Here is a 16,031-nt window from a genome sequence, read left to right as displayed (position 1 = left end):
AACAATTGTTGCGTCTTGGACTCCCACTGTCCTAAAAGACAATTCCACCTACTCCCCGGTGCAGTAGAACAGAATGCGGTGCAGTAGAACAGAATGCGGTGCTGAATCCTTTTGGGCAACAACTATTGAACTATGTATTGAGATATCAGTTCAGAAGTATAGACATTATTGAGCTGGTGCTGAAACAACAATGCATATTAAAAGGTTCCCATGCACCTCCCAACCCTGGGCAACAAAATTTGAACAAAATGTTACTTTAAAGTACAACATTGCTCAATAATGAATCTGAAACGAAGTAGCAGCAGAACACAACATGGTGTCCCTCAAGGATATGGATATAGAGAGAACTGTAACAACAATTGAGCTTAGAAACTTGATGCAATCTTCAACATTGTCAAGATGTACAATTCGAATATGCATTGGCTGATGAATATACAAGAATAGCATCCCACATTCGAAACTGACAGCCTACTCTCAGGTATATACAATTTCTAACTTCTAACTTTTAAGGAGAGAGACTCTCAACTCTGAACTCCCTCTAGAAACGAAGAAAAAGAGCAAGGAAAATACACTTGTTATGAGCAAAAATGAAAAGCCCAAATGAAAAGGATGAAGCATGGATAACCAACTGCTTCTACTCATATAAAATTTTCTAAATCTAAATTTGTTAACACAAACCAGAGACTTCCTGAAGCTTGGATCCTTGTTAACATTGGATATATTCTGACAACTCTCAATCATTGGGGTCAGGTTAAGCTTTTCTCTAAATCAATGTGCTATGCCTTCCCTTCCAACGCCAATCCCAGCCTTGTCAACCATGGGAACATCATACTGCTGATAAATTCGAGCTCGGTTAGCAGCCCACCACTGTTCCGCTTCCTTTTCACTAAACCGCTTTCGACTGCATCACAAGAAGGAAATATAGCTTTAATTTAAGAAGAAAGAAAACTCACAGAATGAGTAAAAAAGGGGTTGATACTTTTCAAGAGAGTCGAATGATGTAAATTGGAGCAATGTAAGAAGATACTTGACTTTTGAATGGTCACAGCACCACTTTCCAAATTTAGAGAGTAAAAAAGCACATTTTGAGATGACAAAGAGATGCTTGGAAAATATTGCACAGTAGATGAGCACTTAAAGAACAGAATATCGCTTCTTGTACCTTAAGCTTACAAGAAAGCTCCACAAACAAGAAAGGCACTTTAAGAACCCTCATTAGTTAAATTGGGTCAGGAGCACTTGGGACATATTACAGGCTTTATTGTAGCAAGCAATCAGCTATGAGGTCACAACTAGTCAAATTCGTAATGCATGTGTTGCCAAGCATACACATATGTGGTACAATAGTCCCAGTAAAAGGATATTAGCCAGAAAGCTTATGTTAACAATCAGACAATGTCGTCGATTTTATTTTGTACATTGAGTGCATTAAATCAGATTTTGTATAAGATTATGTATCAAGAGCATCAACATTAAAATAAGCTCATGAACAAAGTACCTGAAGCGGACGCGCTTTAGATCTTTAATACCCCCGGGAAGTGACACAAGGGTAATGTACACACCAGGCTCGTCTTGCTCCACCCATTCAGATCCATAATTAGCTTCACTATCGGATGTTCTGATCTTATTCTTGGATGAAGCTTCCAACTGACCTGTTGCAAGGTTATTCGAGGCACGACTGCTGGGAGTAGTAGAGCCATTTGAAGTATCATAACGGTTTGACCAATTCAAACCAATTTCATGCACAGATACTGGACTGTTAATGTTAAGTCGCTCCATCATATTCGAAACATCATTGGAAGGATTTGGCCCAGGGGAACCGGGTATAGGTGTCTTGCTGTTTCTTACTGCTCCAAGAGGCAACCTTTCAGCCATCTCCTTCAACTAAAACCAAAGAAAACAAGAATGATCAAAGTAGTACTAAATAGTCTTGCAACCGAGTTCTTTTAATAACGGAAGGAACAGGATAAAATGGATGGAACGGGGGAGGGGGGGGGGGTTGGGGAGGGAGGAAGGAAGGTTTTTTAAATTATGGAAGGAACGGGAAATAATGGTCTCAAATCATATCAACAAAGTTTTACTCTATTTAAAGTAAATTCCAATCCTCCTTTCACATGTGGTTAGAAGTCTTCCTTGTGTATTTACTTGTTTTGTCAAAACAACATCATACTTCGTATAATTAAACCAGACAGAGACCTCATCAGCTAGGCCCCTCATGACTAAGGCATCGCAGTAGCAGGATAGATTGTACTAGAACTCTTTTGTCTGTTTTGAGCTACAACTCTTATTTTGTCTGTTTTGAGCTACACAATTATGAATCAACCTTGATGACTTTTATCAAACAGAATTTTATAAAACGGACAAACCGCTGAGAGATAATATCTTTTAGATTCAGTATATTATTCATTACATCAGCTAAATTTCAATGGTCCAACATAGTAGATAAGAGGCCAGCATCAAAGTACATTGACGGTTCAGATGCAGTAGTTTTTAGGTTTTACTAGAGAATGCATCACTAAACCCTCTAGTCCTCTACCACTGGCCCCATGGAGCCCGATTCTCCATTAAAAAGCAAGCTGATGTTTTGTACATTTCAACCCTTTAAACAGTTACTTTTAGAAGTATATGATCTGACTAAAACAATCACCCCTCAACCTTCTGGGCATAGCCAAGAGCTGTACAACCCGGATAAATTTCTTAAGTAGAATCTCACGGTTAGGGATGTCAATCAGCCGATAGCAGATACGAACGTGAAGAAGCTCGGTCAAAGCTCGTTCATTAATAAATAAACAAGTACGGACAAAAATTTCAAGCTCATTTAATAAACTAAACAAGCTCGAACAACTTGATATTCGACTCTTTTCTCGCGAACAGCTTGGTTCGTCTTCGTTTATAAGCTTGTTCACGTTCGTTTACATGATCATTTTAAGCTCGTTCAAGCTCAAGTTTTAAAATTCAAAAAAAATGATTACTAGTTTATTTTAGGATATGAGTAATACGTTTAAGACAATTATAGTAAATATCACAAAAGAAAACCATGATTTATTTAGGAGATAATGAGATATAAAATAGTATTACTAAATTCACTATTGAAACTTCAAATAATATTATATTTATTAATATGTTCTTTTAAATTCGCTATTGCTCGATATCAAGGTTTGTTTATCAAAGACTCGTTTATACTTTATATTGACCTATCTCGGCCCAAGCTTGGGTTTAAATGAGCTACTTGTGAGCCAAGCTCGAACAAAAAAGAACTTAAACGAGCCAAGCCCGAACAAGGAAAAACGTAAACGAGCCAAGCTCGAACATGCAGAATGGAAAGAAGTGTGGTTGAGCACCGCTCGAGCTCAAGAAAGTTTGGTTGAGCACCGCTCGAGCTCAAGAAAGTATTGGTTGAGCAATACTTGGCTTAGCCCAGCTCGTTGAACTTGCGTGATGCATCTATAATATCTTCAGGAAAAAGGAGAGCATTGCGAAGTTGAACATTTAACCAAATCTATAAACATATACCACAGTTTCCGCGGATATTCAAATAAATAACCATCTCAACAAGCGTTAATCATATTCTTATGCAACATGATTGGTAGAAAAAGGAAGTTGTATTCCTCAAACTAGATTGTCTCATAATAGATAGATACAAAAGATATTGAATCAAGATATGTATAGTTCTTACTTGTGCAGTAAGTGACTTGATTACTTCCTTTGCAGCCTTGCACTTTGCAGTCTCTTCTCCTGCTATTGCAATAGCTTCTTTAAGCTGTTTTGAAGTTTTTTCCAGCTCAACGTCTTGAAGATGTGTTTTTCGTGTAAGTTCTTCCACCTGCATTATGAATTGGAAAAGACCCTTTAATTGAAACTTCGTCATTCTTTTTAGATAAGAAAACGATTGCATTGAACTCTATAAGAAACAACATTTACAATGGAGGACTGGAGTCATCTTAACAGATTTTTTTCTTTGAGATGAAAGAGCATGCAATCCACACTGAGAAAATCCCAAGTAATCCTGAGAAGCAAGTGTCCCAAGGAAAGTAGGAAAACCATCCAATCCCAAGAAGCGTAGAACATAGTATTATAATGGAAACATTTGTCATTCTTTGTAAGCCACAAGAACCACACAATTGCCCCAAAAAAGCACCATCAAGTTCAAAGTTCAATCTTATCCCTCCTAGAATCAAAATAAACAATCTGAAAATGCTCGAAAGAACAATTGGGCAAAGGAACCTAAGCTTTCCTCATTCACCATGAAAATCTGCATACTTTTAAGGAACATAAAAGGGTGGTTGTCTCACAATGCAAAGACAATCAGCTCTTGCTTCATCATTCCAAAATACAAACACCTGCGTATTGGCTCTATGTCTATGAAGTCTACCACTCTCATATTCAAAACAAAGATAGAGTTTATCAAGTTATCAGGGTCGTCATTCATCTAAAAGTTTTCACCTTCTCAGAGTGTAGACTACCCCGTAATAAAGAAAATAAGAAACATATTTGGCTTATGAGGAAAAGAAAACATGCCACTAAGTTTATCCTCCTTAGTCCACATTTAAAATCAGGACAATTTACAAAAGCACACGACAAGAGAGAACCCTTATAACCAATCAAACTGCGTTAGCTGAAAATTCCAAGAACCATATCTTCACAAAAACCAAAGACTGGGCGCCTGTAAAGATGAGTACTGATGGGGAGTTGGTAAGGGGGTGAGGTTCTTAAGGGGACTACAAAATTCAATTACACAACAAACTGCTGTCCATAAACAGCAAGACCCCAAAACTCAGTCATTACTCAATACTCATTAGGCCCCCTAAAGAGGCCTTTGAACCAAGCTGCAACCAAATTCTCCTACACCGCAGCATAGCACACGTTAGGTTCCCCAGATAAATTACAATTTCCATTGTCCTAGCACTTCTGAGGTTGATATCTGGTACTCTCCAAGTAAAAAATCCCTTTGACATACTGGACATACCAAATACGGAGTATAAAAGAAAAATGGTGAAATTTTAGACATTGGAGATGTTCTTTGTGTACATAGAGTGTTTATTATAAGCTACCAATTCAACCAAAAAACATTAGATCTGGCATTTGGAGTGTCAAGTTGTCAACTGCGAAAGAAGAAAAGCAAGAGCTCAGGGCCTTTATCTGTGCACAAGAAATATTTAATTAATTTGACATTCCATTGTAAAGTAAATATGGAGTAACTTTTTACAATTCAACATACAAAATTAGTTTATCCCATAAAAGGTATTAGTGACATAGAATATTCAACCCAACCAAAGTTCTCATGGAATACATACTTTGTGTCCAATTATCCATACTATGTTTGGTACCCAAATGCACTACAAATTAGGTAAACATGGTTCCAGCCCACAATATACTTAAAAAAAAGGGGAGAGGAGCAGGAAGATTCATTTTAGTTCCTTGGAAACTGCTTACTCTCAAAGGTCATTTCAACCCTTTACATAAAAATACAGATACAAAAGATAGATTGAACGGACAGTTTAAAGTGAGAATTATTCATGCGCACCTGAGCTCTGAGTTTAAGAACATCTTGACTGAGATGATCATTTGTCCTTTTAGCGTCATCCAAAACTTTGTTGGGTGAAGAAAGTGCTACCACTGTTAGACTTGGCGTTGCAGCTCGAGGTGGGCTGGAACGCCTTGATGTAGGTGAAGTTGCTCGAGACACTATGCGTGACCCAGGAAGAGAAGCAGAAAAGAATTTCTTTGATGACCCAGATTTGGAAGTGCTAAGTGCGCTCCAATGAGTAAATCCATTTGGGAGGGGTGACACACGACTACTGTTGAATTCTAATTTCTTGTTCCTCTTGGAAGACACACTTTCTATATCTTTGAAGGACTCCGTTGTAGAGTATTTACCTAATGGTATAAGGGCCTGTGGACCATTTTTGTCCTCATATTCAATGTTTTGGTTAGTTCGCTGATTCATACTTCCTCTTCTACTCAAAGAAGAGATAGAAGATGAGTCATTTTCTATAGATTTCCTCAGTTTGCCAAAGCAATTATCACAGACACGATATGGTTTATTAGGATTCGGCGCCATTGAAGCCTTAAGGGACTTTCTGCTGCTGCATGAATGACAAAAGACAAGGCCACAATTGTAGCAATTATGTCTTTTTTTCTTGAAATTAAAAGCTACACGGCACCCAGAGCACACAGACTGATCAACACCTGATACCCACTTATGAAGACAAACAGCTGCAGTAAAATTTGTACCACACGCAATACTTTTGACTTGTTTGTCTTTCAACGCTTCAACTAATGTTGGGCTATTTCTGTCATCTGTATCCCCATGACCTAATCTACCATTTGCCCCTTTACCCCAAGTGTAAACTTCAGTTCTTGAAGTTAAAGCAGCAACATGATAAGCCCCACAAGAGATCTCCTCAACAAAGCTTTTTACAAGTTTTCCATCCACCCGAACAGGTAACTTCCCATCTGCTTGTGGGTTTCCTAATTGACCATAGACGGGGCTACCCATAGTGTAAACTTGGCCAGTGGTTGTAAGAGCAACGGTCAAGCTATGGCCACATGCAACCTGACAAAAATTGGGTTCAACAAGAGCTGCAACGCAGGTAGGCACGAGTTTTGATTCCTTATCACCATGTCCAAGGCGACCCTTATCCCCATCCCCCCAAGTAAATAATTTGCCTGAGGAGCAATTGCTTGAACTTGAAGATCCCACCATAACTTCAACAATTGCAGCAGTATGCCACACACCACAAGCTGCACGAACTGTTCGCAAGCCCTTAAGAGACTCAATTTCTCTTGGAGCTGAGAAACTTTTACGATCCCCATGGCCAAGGACACCAAAGGTTCCATCACCAAAAGTGAACAATTGTCCAGCCGAGGATACAATGGCAGTATGCCAAGGTCCACAAGATATTGACGAGACATGTATGCCTTCTAACGGTCCAATCAGCCTCTTTGGAATCCAATGACTCATTTCATCACCTTGTCCAGAAAGACCAAAACTGTATTTTCTGCCACCCCATATGTACAAATCCCCAGAAAGTGATACAGTACAGGAATGATTTTCTCCACAAGCAACTAGTTCAATATTTGTGCTCCTTAGAGCATCGACAAGCTTTGGATGAGAGACATCAGAATCAACACCATGACCAAGTCTGCCACCTGATTCTTCCCCCCACGTGAAAACCTCTCCTTGTTTTGTCACTAGAGCAGCATGTGTTCCACCACATGCTATATTCTGAACATCAAGAAGAACAGCTGAATCTAAAGTTCTGGGCCTACATGAGTCCAACTTTACACCCAAACAACTTTCAAGTCTATGGGCTCCACCACCCAGAATACCATCTCCTGTGCCTTCCCCCCAAATGTAAACATCCCCTAGAGCATCACCATCATCATGACCAGAGCCATGGCTGGATGAACTAACAGCACTTGAAAGACTAACACGAAAAGTATCGACGCCATTACCTCTGCTGCGTCCATTTAAACCATCAAAACCTCCAGAGGAAAAGGAATGAACAGAGCTAGAAGCTGATTCTGGGGGTATAAAACTTTTGGCAGGTACTGTATACAAAATTACATCTGAGAGTACCGTCTCCAACCCATTTTTTTGAGGACTCTCGTATGGATAAAGGGGATCCAACCCATCCTGGTGCAACACAAAATTAGGATCTCATTAACATCACTAAATAGTCAAAACTTAATTAGGTGATCAGCAATTAGGAAACTACGAAAGACCACCTTTTGCGAACCATCACCACTACCAAAGGGAGAGCTCAAGGGAGAGCTCCTCTGGGTTTGAGCTTTTGGACTATTTGCTTCAGATGATAGTCCACTTCTTGAATCCACTCTCACCCTTCGGTTATAACGTGCTATAAGTGCTTTTAAACCAGTGAACCAGACTTCAGCTTCGTCTTTATCCTTACAAATCTGCAAATGAAAAGACAACCACATTCTTTATCTTTTTCCTTCCCTAGATACAGGCAAAAAAAGGCCGAAACCAGCCTCATCAATTAGACTACGACGACAACCAAGCATGGTCCCGGAGGAATGGAACAGAGCTGGTGCCACTATACCGCTCTTCAAGCAGGCAGCATAATACATCAAAAAATCAATGCATAATTTCAAGTAGAAGAAGCAGCGTTAGAAAGAAGGCAATCCCTCCATACAGTAAAACATATCAAAGACACTTATTCTGAAGGATACCATAGACACTTGGATGCAATTAGTCAATACTCATCAGTCTCTTTATTCTAACCAATATACCTCATTTTACCATTGTACACGACAAGAAACATTTCAAGCCGAAGCAAAGACAGATGGAACTACTAAAATAGTTGGGTCTCTCATTTAGATCACACCCATAACAGCTTCATGTCCCGGATCTAAGAAACACACGAAACTGTGCCTCATGTATAGGTAATTAGCACCGCTATCTTCAGTCCTTCCACAAATCCAGCTACAAGCTTTTTAACCCACAAGTTTACAGGAAGGATCTGGTATTCCTGTGATGACCACTGATGACTCCTCAATAATAGATTAATAGATTCCTGAGAAGTTACAATATAGGAGTATGGTGTTCCCCAATATCATGATTTCTCACCAGTTACCATGCACGTTACATTGTTTGGTGCCCTAATCCCGTAGGAGACAAATATGTGGCCACCCAAGGGATTTAACAATTAAGTTGCTTTCATGTATAACAGAAGTAACAAAAAATATATACATATATGGAGACAACTCACCAAATCTAAAGAGCGATCATTGTATATCAGAGAAAATGACTGGTATTCCTTCTCAGGTCGAGGGTATCTTTGAAATATAGGCTGCATAACAAAGTTTTCATCAGCATATACTTATATATGTGAAATTTTCAAAAAGTAATCATTTTTGGTGTCCTGTCTTGAGATCCAACCAACACAAAAAAAAAATTAAGGAATGGCAGTAAGGGTGGGGCCGTGGGGGGATAGGGAACCTGTAGAGTTCCAATATAAAGCATAATACATACTTTGATGCACTATAAAATTGTAAATCCAGCCAACGGTTTTCCAGCAAGGAAAAAGAAAGCGTAACTATTAGATAATGCCGCTGCAAATTCCTTCAAATATTAAAGCTGCTAAACATGAGTCAAATAAACAACATTTTTTCCTATTTTCTCTCCTCTTCCTTTCCTGATTCTCTGTGTTGATGGGCGTAAACTTTTTTGGACATTAATTTATGAATATACATGCCAAGAAACAAAAGCAGGCAACAATATCTCTTAAGCATTAACTCAAGGGAACATCCAGCACATATAGTGAGACAACAAAGAAGAATGCAAAGACCAAAATACCATTCATGATATTTTCATTAGTTAGAAAAAATTCAGTTGATCGCATCTTTAGAATTTAAGGTCAATTCATCCTAGAAAGCTGTCGCACATTTGCTTTGGCACGCCCTCTATCCCAGTATCCATTTATTTCTGCGTTTCCGTATTATTTACTAGATGGCTTTTTCCCCTAAAAGTCCTTGGCATTTATAAATGATAGAATACATAGAATTTAGCAATAGTGCACCACTGTACAACCTCGAATTAAATAGTACCACTAGAGCTGTTAAGGTCTGATAACTTACAAGCAACTGCACAAAGTACGGCAACAATATAGGTAGACGATTTTGAGAAGAGAAGTGCTTACTGTACGCTGCCCAGGAATTATTCTGTTAACGTGACTGAGCTTTAAATTTTTCTCCTCATTTCCAGAGTACCATACTAGAAGAGATTCATCCTGATATATATAAAATAATAGATTGCTTATTAGAAGCTTTTGGAAAGAGCAAAAAAAAAAACTATCATGAAACAACAGCATAAGCAAAACAAAAGATTTATCTTTTAAAGACTCCATTTATGCAAAGGTAAAACATGCGGAAAACGCATAAGATTGTTTAGTATAGGAGTTGGGTTAAAGAAAAGATCCCACTTCGCCTTCTTTCACAAAAGTTATACTTACATAGCATAGATGCCCAAAATCAAATTACTGAGGGACAGGAATAAAGAACAGAACTTAGAAAATTGAAGTGATCACCTAATTCTCTGAAGTTACAGTTGTATTTGTTCTTTGAATTTAGAGATTTTTACTAAATTTAGGGTGCAGAGAACAGAGGCTAACATTATGTATTGATAAGTAGCGAAAGACCAATAACGACGTCAAGGGAATGTTACGCATGTACAAAAGGAGGGTAGGGAGAAAAAAAATCTATGGCCTCAGATTACAAACGTCAAATTGCACAACATTGCAATCATTTGAAAAAAAATTCAAGCACAAATTTGAACTTCACGGCGGAGCTTTCATGTACTTCCTCCATTGTTTAATACTTGCACCATGTGGACTTTTGCATTATTGTCATGTGTGATCTTGATAAATTTGCCTTGATGTATACTTTCAAAATACCAACTTCTTATATTCACTAACATCTAATCAGAGATACTGACGACAAAGATACTCATTGGTAAGTGTGAAATTTCAAATGGTGCAAGTAAAAAAGAACAGAGGAAGTATAATAAATGGAAGATGTTGTGGAAACCATTGCAGCGATTTTCTCAGGTGCTTAAACCATTATTTTCTCAGAGATGGAACTGCACCTAATGATACCTAAAAGGGGAAAAGAGAGGGAGGAAGGGAGGAGGGGTTAATAGGCCAGAATCTTAATCTCTACAGTATTTTAAATAGAAAATGTATGCTATGCATTACCTCTTATAATCAATATCAATGGACTCTCATCATGTCCATATAACGGAACAAGATTCCCCAAAATTAGAAGCAATTCCCTCTTGTATGTCTGTTTATAAAAAAAAAGGTATGCTGGATTTTTGTTCAGTGATAAGCAGCAATTTTGGCATCAAGAATTCCATTATTACCACACGGACTAAGGGAAAGTACATCACATGGTTCAAGGCCACAAACGCTGATTCTGCATGTTACATGCTCACAAGTGAAAGAAAGGGGCACCTCCAAGAAGTAAAAGAAAACCCCTGTGTTTTCAAGCCATCGGCAACGTGGTAAAAGAAAAGTCCCGTTGAAGTATCAAAAGATGAACTAATTGATTTAAAAGAAATAAAACTTGTCCAATGACAACCAGAAGAGAAAAAATAACTACTGATAAAATATTCTCCATCCGCACATATAGTTCACAATTATACACTATAATATATTATATATACTTTTTTTTGACAGGAACAAGCATAAACTACATAGAGTATAATAAAACATCAATTGCGAAATGTAGCAGTACAAAAAATGTCAGTAATGAACAGTGTATAAAAAGCGCAAAGCGCACTAAAGTGATATGAGTCCTAGAGCCTAACACTTTTTAAAAATTAAAGGTTTTGTTACTTTTATGCATATATATATCTTACTAAAATAACCACAAAAATATATAAACATCATATTTGTTTCCAAAAATATACTCCCTCCGTATTTTTTCAGGAGTCACACTTACCATTTCAGGCGGTATTGTATTAGTACACTTCCATTTTTAGTAATGTTTCAACCTCACCTTCTAATTATTTAATATATCTAATTTCCTCTAGGGACCACCCCTACAATAAACCCCTTCTCTACTTTGATTAAAATACTTTTCCCATCATCTTTTTTCTATTTCTTTATTACTCCCTCCCCCACTTGACCACTTGCTTTATTATTTTTATTAGATTCAACTCTCCTTCCTTAACACGCAGTCGGTCAACATGTGACTCCTAATAAAATACGGAGGGAGTATTACTCTTTGTTTTAACAAAAATAAAGCATATAAAATACTCCCTATCCCAGATTAGTTTTTACACTTTTCATTTTCGTTCGTTCCAGATTAGTTTTTTCTATTTTGGGAAAGACCCGACAATTATTTTAGTACCTCTATCTTTCTACTGTAAAAAGGTTGGGCCCCACATTCTCTCATATTCAATTAAAAAAATACTCTCATATCTTCTATCACATCAACTATTCTATAAAATAATAACCCACTATCTTCTTTTAATTTGTTTTTCCAATAAATTAACATTTGATAACCAAACAACAACTTATCTCCTAAAACTATGTGCCCTGATAAGTGTCAAAACTAATCTGGGACGGAGGGAGTAGTGTTTATCAAGAATCTAGGGCCGGTTGTTGTGATTGTTGTCTTCTTCTTTTGTTTTCTTCTTTTTCCTTTTGTTTTGACTCTTGGCCCACTTTCTATTTGTTAAGGATTAATAGGATATGGTCCAAAACACAATAACAACATAAAAAAAGAAGCTTCCAATGTAAAATAAATAAAAAAGAGAAAAAGAAATTCAATGAAGCGCAAAAAAGCACGCTTCGTGAGTTCGGCAAGCTTCATCCTAAACGCTTCGCCTACGCCTGATTAAGCGCGCTTTAAGCCACTTTTTTAAACACCGGTACTGACTCATGAAAGTCTCATATTCAAGAAACAAATTCAACCACTACAACAACTACCAAGATATTTAAACTTTAAGAGCATTACAAAGAACAAATAACCATTCAAGAAATGTACTAATGAGCTAAATCTAAAGAAGCGAAATAACTTACATTAGACAATCTAAATGGGCAGAACTTTGGCTTCCCTCTACGCCCATACTTCAGCAAATTTGTTCCCTTCTTCAAAGCAGTGATTGCCTACCATGGATAATCAAGTCTATTAGAAACTTAGAAGCTTAATAGAAGTAGCAAGGAGAAAAGAACACTTTCATCAAGATTAGGAGATGTGCTATTTAGCTAGTAAACATAAATCATCCACAACTTTTCCACCTATAAATAACTTTCAGAATTCTGAAAACATACAAGAAACCTTTCGCCAATCATTTTCTTAAAGTTATAGAATTAACACCTACTACTTTATTGGTGACTTGTAGAAATGAAACTAACAGAACATGAGGTGGTTGCATCCTGCACAACAAGGCATTCCCTGTTGCAAAAAGTGACCTCTTGACAATATTCAGGAGTCCTTGGATGAACAGTAGCCGCAAAGAGGAAACATACAAGATCACACCAACTGAATAGATTAACACTAGTGACATAAAGTGGCCCATGATGATCCACAATCCTTTAGGGGACATCAACGTTCTTATCTGGAGTAGTAATTTGTTACAAAGATTTATTGCAATCAAAAAAGATATGTAACCCCGTAACTTCCACGGCTTCTCTTGTTAATAGCTGTCCATCAGTTACTTTCAGTGGAATGAATGCGAGCATGCACATGCTCATGCATGGCGTATGGTGGGGTTACTTGTACGAGAACGTCAATCCAAGACTAAATTGGGCTCCAGAAGCTCACCTTTATCCTTCTGTCATTATATTTCATGAGGATTTATTTATTTTAGTTGATTAATGAGGTTTCAGGTCCAATAAAAATACATCACCTGATGCCTACCTGAATGGAAAATATGTAGCAGCAGTATACTTAATCTAGATTCGCTAAACCCTAGATTATTCTCGTGCTACAAATGTGAACCATTGTTAACGGAAGTTAAAGGTAGCGCTAGGAAGAGTTGCAACTAGGTCATTTTTTATAGGGTTAAGCATTCAGCTTAAGTACCCCCAACAGATAAATCTATAAATATTGCATTTTTTCACTCTCCAAACTCTAACTGACTGATCAAACTAACACCAAATAAAAACCACGAGATAAGTCGTAGTTCTGTAACCTCGGAACAACTAAATGATTACTCGAAATGCCTCCATTCTCAACAGACAACCATAAGAAAGCATTTAAAACGTGTTAATTGTGGCAGATTGATGGCAATAATTGAGAAAATATACAACTAATAAACATCTTCAAAAAGCCACAAGTAAACGTGCCAGCATCTAGATGTCGTTTAGTACGCAGAAATATAGAAACAAATAATTCCTTCTAATTCAATGAATGATTCTTCTCTCTCAAACAAAATGTATAATTTATAATTTATCCAAAAATTATCAGAATAATTGCACAATTATTGACAATCTAGTACGCTGAAATCCGTACCAAATATTGCATGTAAAATTATCAAAAAATAAAATAGTATAAAAAATAAAATAAATAAAATAGTGAAATTACCAACTCAATGTCTCTCTCTACAGGACCAGCCCTAGCTTGATCGGCATTCATGGTAGTGTAAACCTTGAACAACAGCATTCACCATTCACCGACCACTTTCTCTCTCCGAAAACGCAAATTCCGCCATTTTTTGACACAAAAGTCCTACTCAAAATCAGTCATCAAAAACAAAACACACTCACATTTTGTGCTTGAACCAGTCCACTGAGCTTCAGATTCATACAAATTCCAGCTCAAAAAACGGAGAAATTTAGAAACACACTGGTAAAAGTTAGTACAAAATTCCACCAAAAAGCAGGAAATTAGGGTTCGAATTCGATCGCTGGAGCTGGAGATGAGAAGATGAGGTTAGGGTTTGATGGAAGAAGAAATTGAAGGCAAGTGGAGTATCAACGAATTTGGGGAAGAATTTGAGGAGAGAGAGAAAAGGAAAAAGAAAAAGAGAGAATTTTAATTTTTTTTGCAGTATCAACAGTGCTCAGCTACTAGACGGAGTCAGGAAAAAATTGATGGGAGGAGAGAGAAAGAGATAAATACGGAGGTGATTTAGCTAAAGCAGAAATGGTATACACTCTATAAGAAGTTGATTTAGTTAGTTACAAATTTCATATTTGAGAGTTAATGACTCTCTAACCTTTATTAAATTTATACTTCCTCCGTCCCTTTTTATTACTAGGATTCAAGTCGCTCGACTAGGATGCCCCCGAAATAAGTGATGGTTCTTTATCAGCAAAATCAAATGCAGTAGAAATAAAAAAGAAATAAGCAAGAAAATATACAAGGATAGCTCAATTCCAATTATATTTGGTATCAAAACTTTTCGTTTTCATTTTCAATCAATTATCATTTCTTCTATTTATTGCAATAACTAACCCTTATTGCCAAACAGAGAAATGTCGATAATTTTTGGTTTCCCTGCTGACGGTATCTACTTTCAATCCCATTTTCACTAAGTTAGTCTAAAAATTCCGAGAATTGCAGTTAGTTGCAGTAGATCGAGCTTATCATAGGGAAGTTTGAGCAGGGAAAAGGTTGGTTCTGTTGTATTTTTTTTTTTTGTTCAATAGGCTAGCCGCAAGAGAACATGAGACAGGGTAGACAGCTAAACCAATCAAATCAAATCAAACTGACATACCCATGAACAACTATAATTTGTATAAAATGTCAACTTCACTAATGAACTACAAAATAAATGCAGTTACAACCTTGATAGGTTGGTTAAAAACAAAGTTATACGTATCTTTAGCCAATCCATGCGTATTCGAGATTGACAAACACGGCAAGTGTTTTGTTCACGTCTGTTTTAGACCATTACAACAGTTGAAAATACCCAAATTAAACAAACTTCCTAAAGGAAGGGGGCCTTCTACTTAAACATCTCTTGGAATTGAGGCTAGGCACTGGTAGTTTGGCATCACATGCCCTGCTTTAGCATCCACGGGTTTGATCACAGTCTATCGGCCGAAGCTCATTTGATAGTCGAGCTCTTCTGGGCTCATTTTCCACCTTTCATCTATGGCCTTAATTAGTGCATTATCATACTCTCCCTTATATGCAAACCCATCCTTGTACTCATCAACTTGATCTCCGAACAGTGTGTCTTGCATTTTGTTCCCAAAGGAAAACATTCCTTGAATATTAGAACCAAATCACATAACAGTTAGGATACAAGTTACACGTACATGCTATAAATTTATAATGTTGCAGTAACTTATAAGAGATAACCATAACTCCCACGCTTGCCATCCACCCTGCAAATAAATCAGTTTACGACTTTTCATCACACAACGAGGATCCTATATGCTGAGAATCTCATGCTTTCACTGGATCCTATATGCAAATTGATATCAACGACTGTATACAAGGGAACTTCATCACACAACTTGTATACAAGGGAACTCCGTGTAAATAAGCTGAGAATAGAACATATGTAGAGTACTACATTACTATGGTTCATTAGCGTTTCATCGTTT

At 37.3% G+C, this 16,031-nt stretch overlaps 1 protein-coding gene across 1 annotated transcript; it reads right to left on the bottom strand.

Moving 5' to 3' along the window:
* Window positions 1-359: 359 nt before the first annotated feature.
* LOC110790823 (PH, RCC1 and FYVE domains-containing protein 1) lies at window positions 360-14,642 on the bottom strand. Its single transcript, XM_021995593.2, has 9 exons — window positions 14,059-14,642; window positions 12,552-12,638; window positions 9,666-9,755; window positions 8,736-8,816; window positions 7,732-7,920; window positions 5,525-7,639; window positions 3,677-3,823; window positions 1,499-1,884; window positions 360-901 (listed from the first exon to the last, which is right to left on the bottom strand). The coding sequence occupies exons 1-9, from the start codon at window positions 14,134-14,136 to the stop codon at window positions 769-771; spliced, it is 3,306 nt and encodes a 1,101-aa protein (XP_021851285.2). The 5' UTR covers window positions 14,137-14,642; the 3' UTR covers window positions 360-768.
* Between the last annotated feature and the right edge of the window lie 1,389 nt (window positions 14,643-16,031).

The sequence above is a fragment of the Spinacia oleracea genome, chromosome 1 (assembly GCF_020520425.1).
Source record: "Spinacia oleracea cultivar Varoflay chromosome 1, BTI_SOV_V1, whole genome shotgun sequence".
Lineage (NCBI taxonomy): Eukaryota > Viridiplantae > Streptophyta > Magnoliopsida > Caryophyllales > Amaranthaceae > Spinacia > Spinacia oleracea.
The sequence above is the reverse complement of the archived record's forward strand: the minus strand, read 5'-3'. Positions and strand labels throughout refer to the sequence as shown.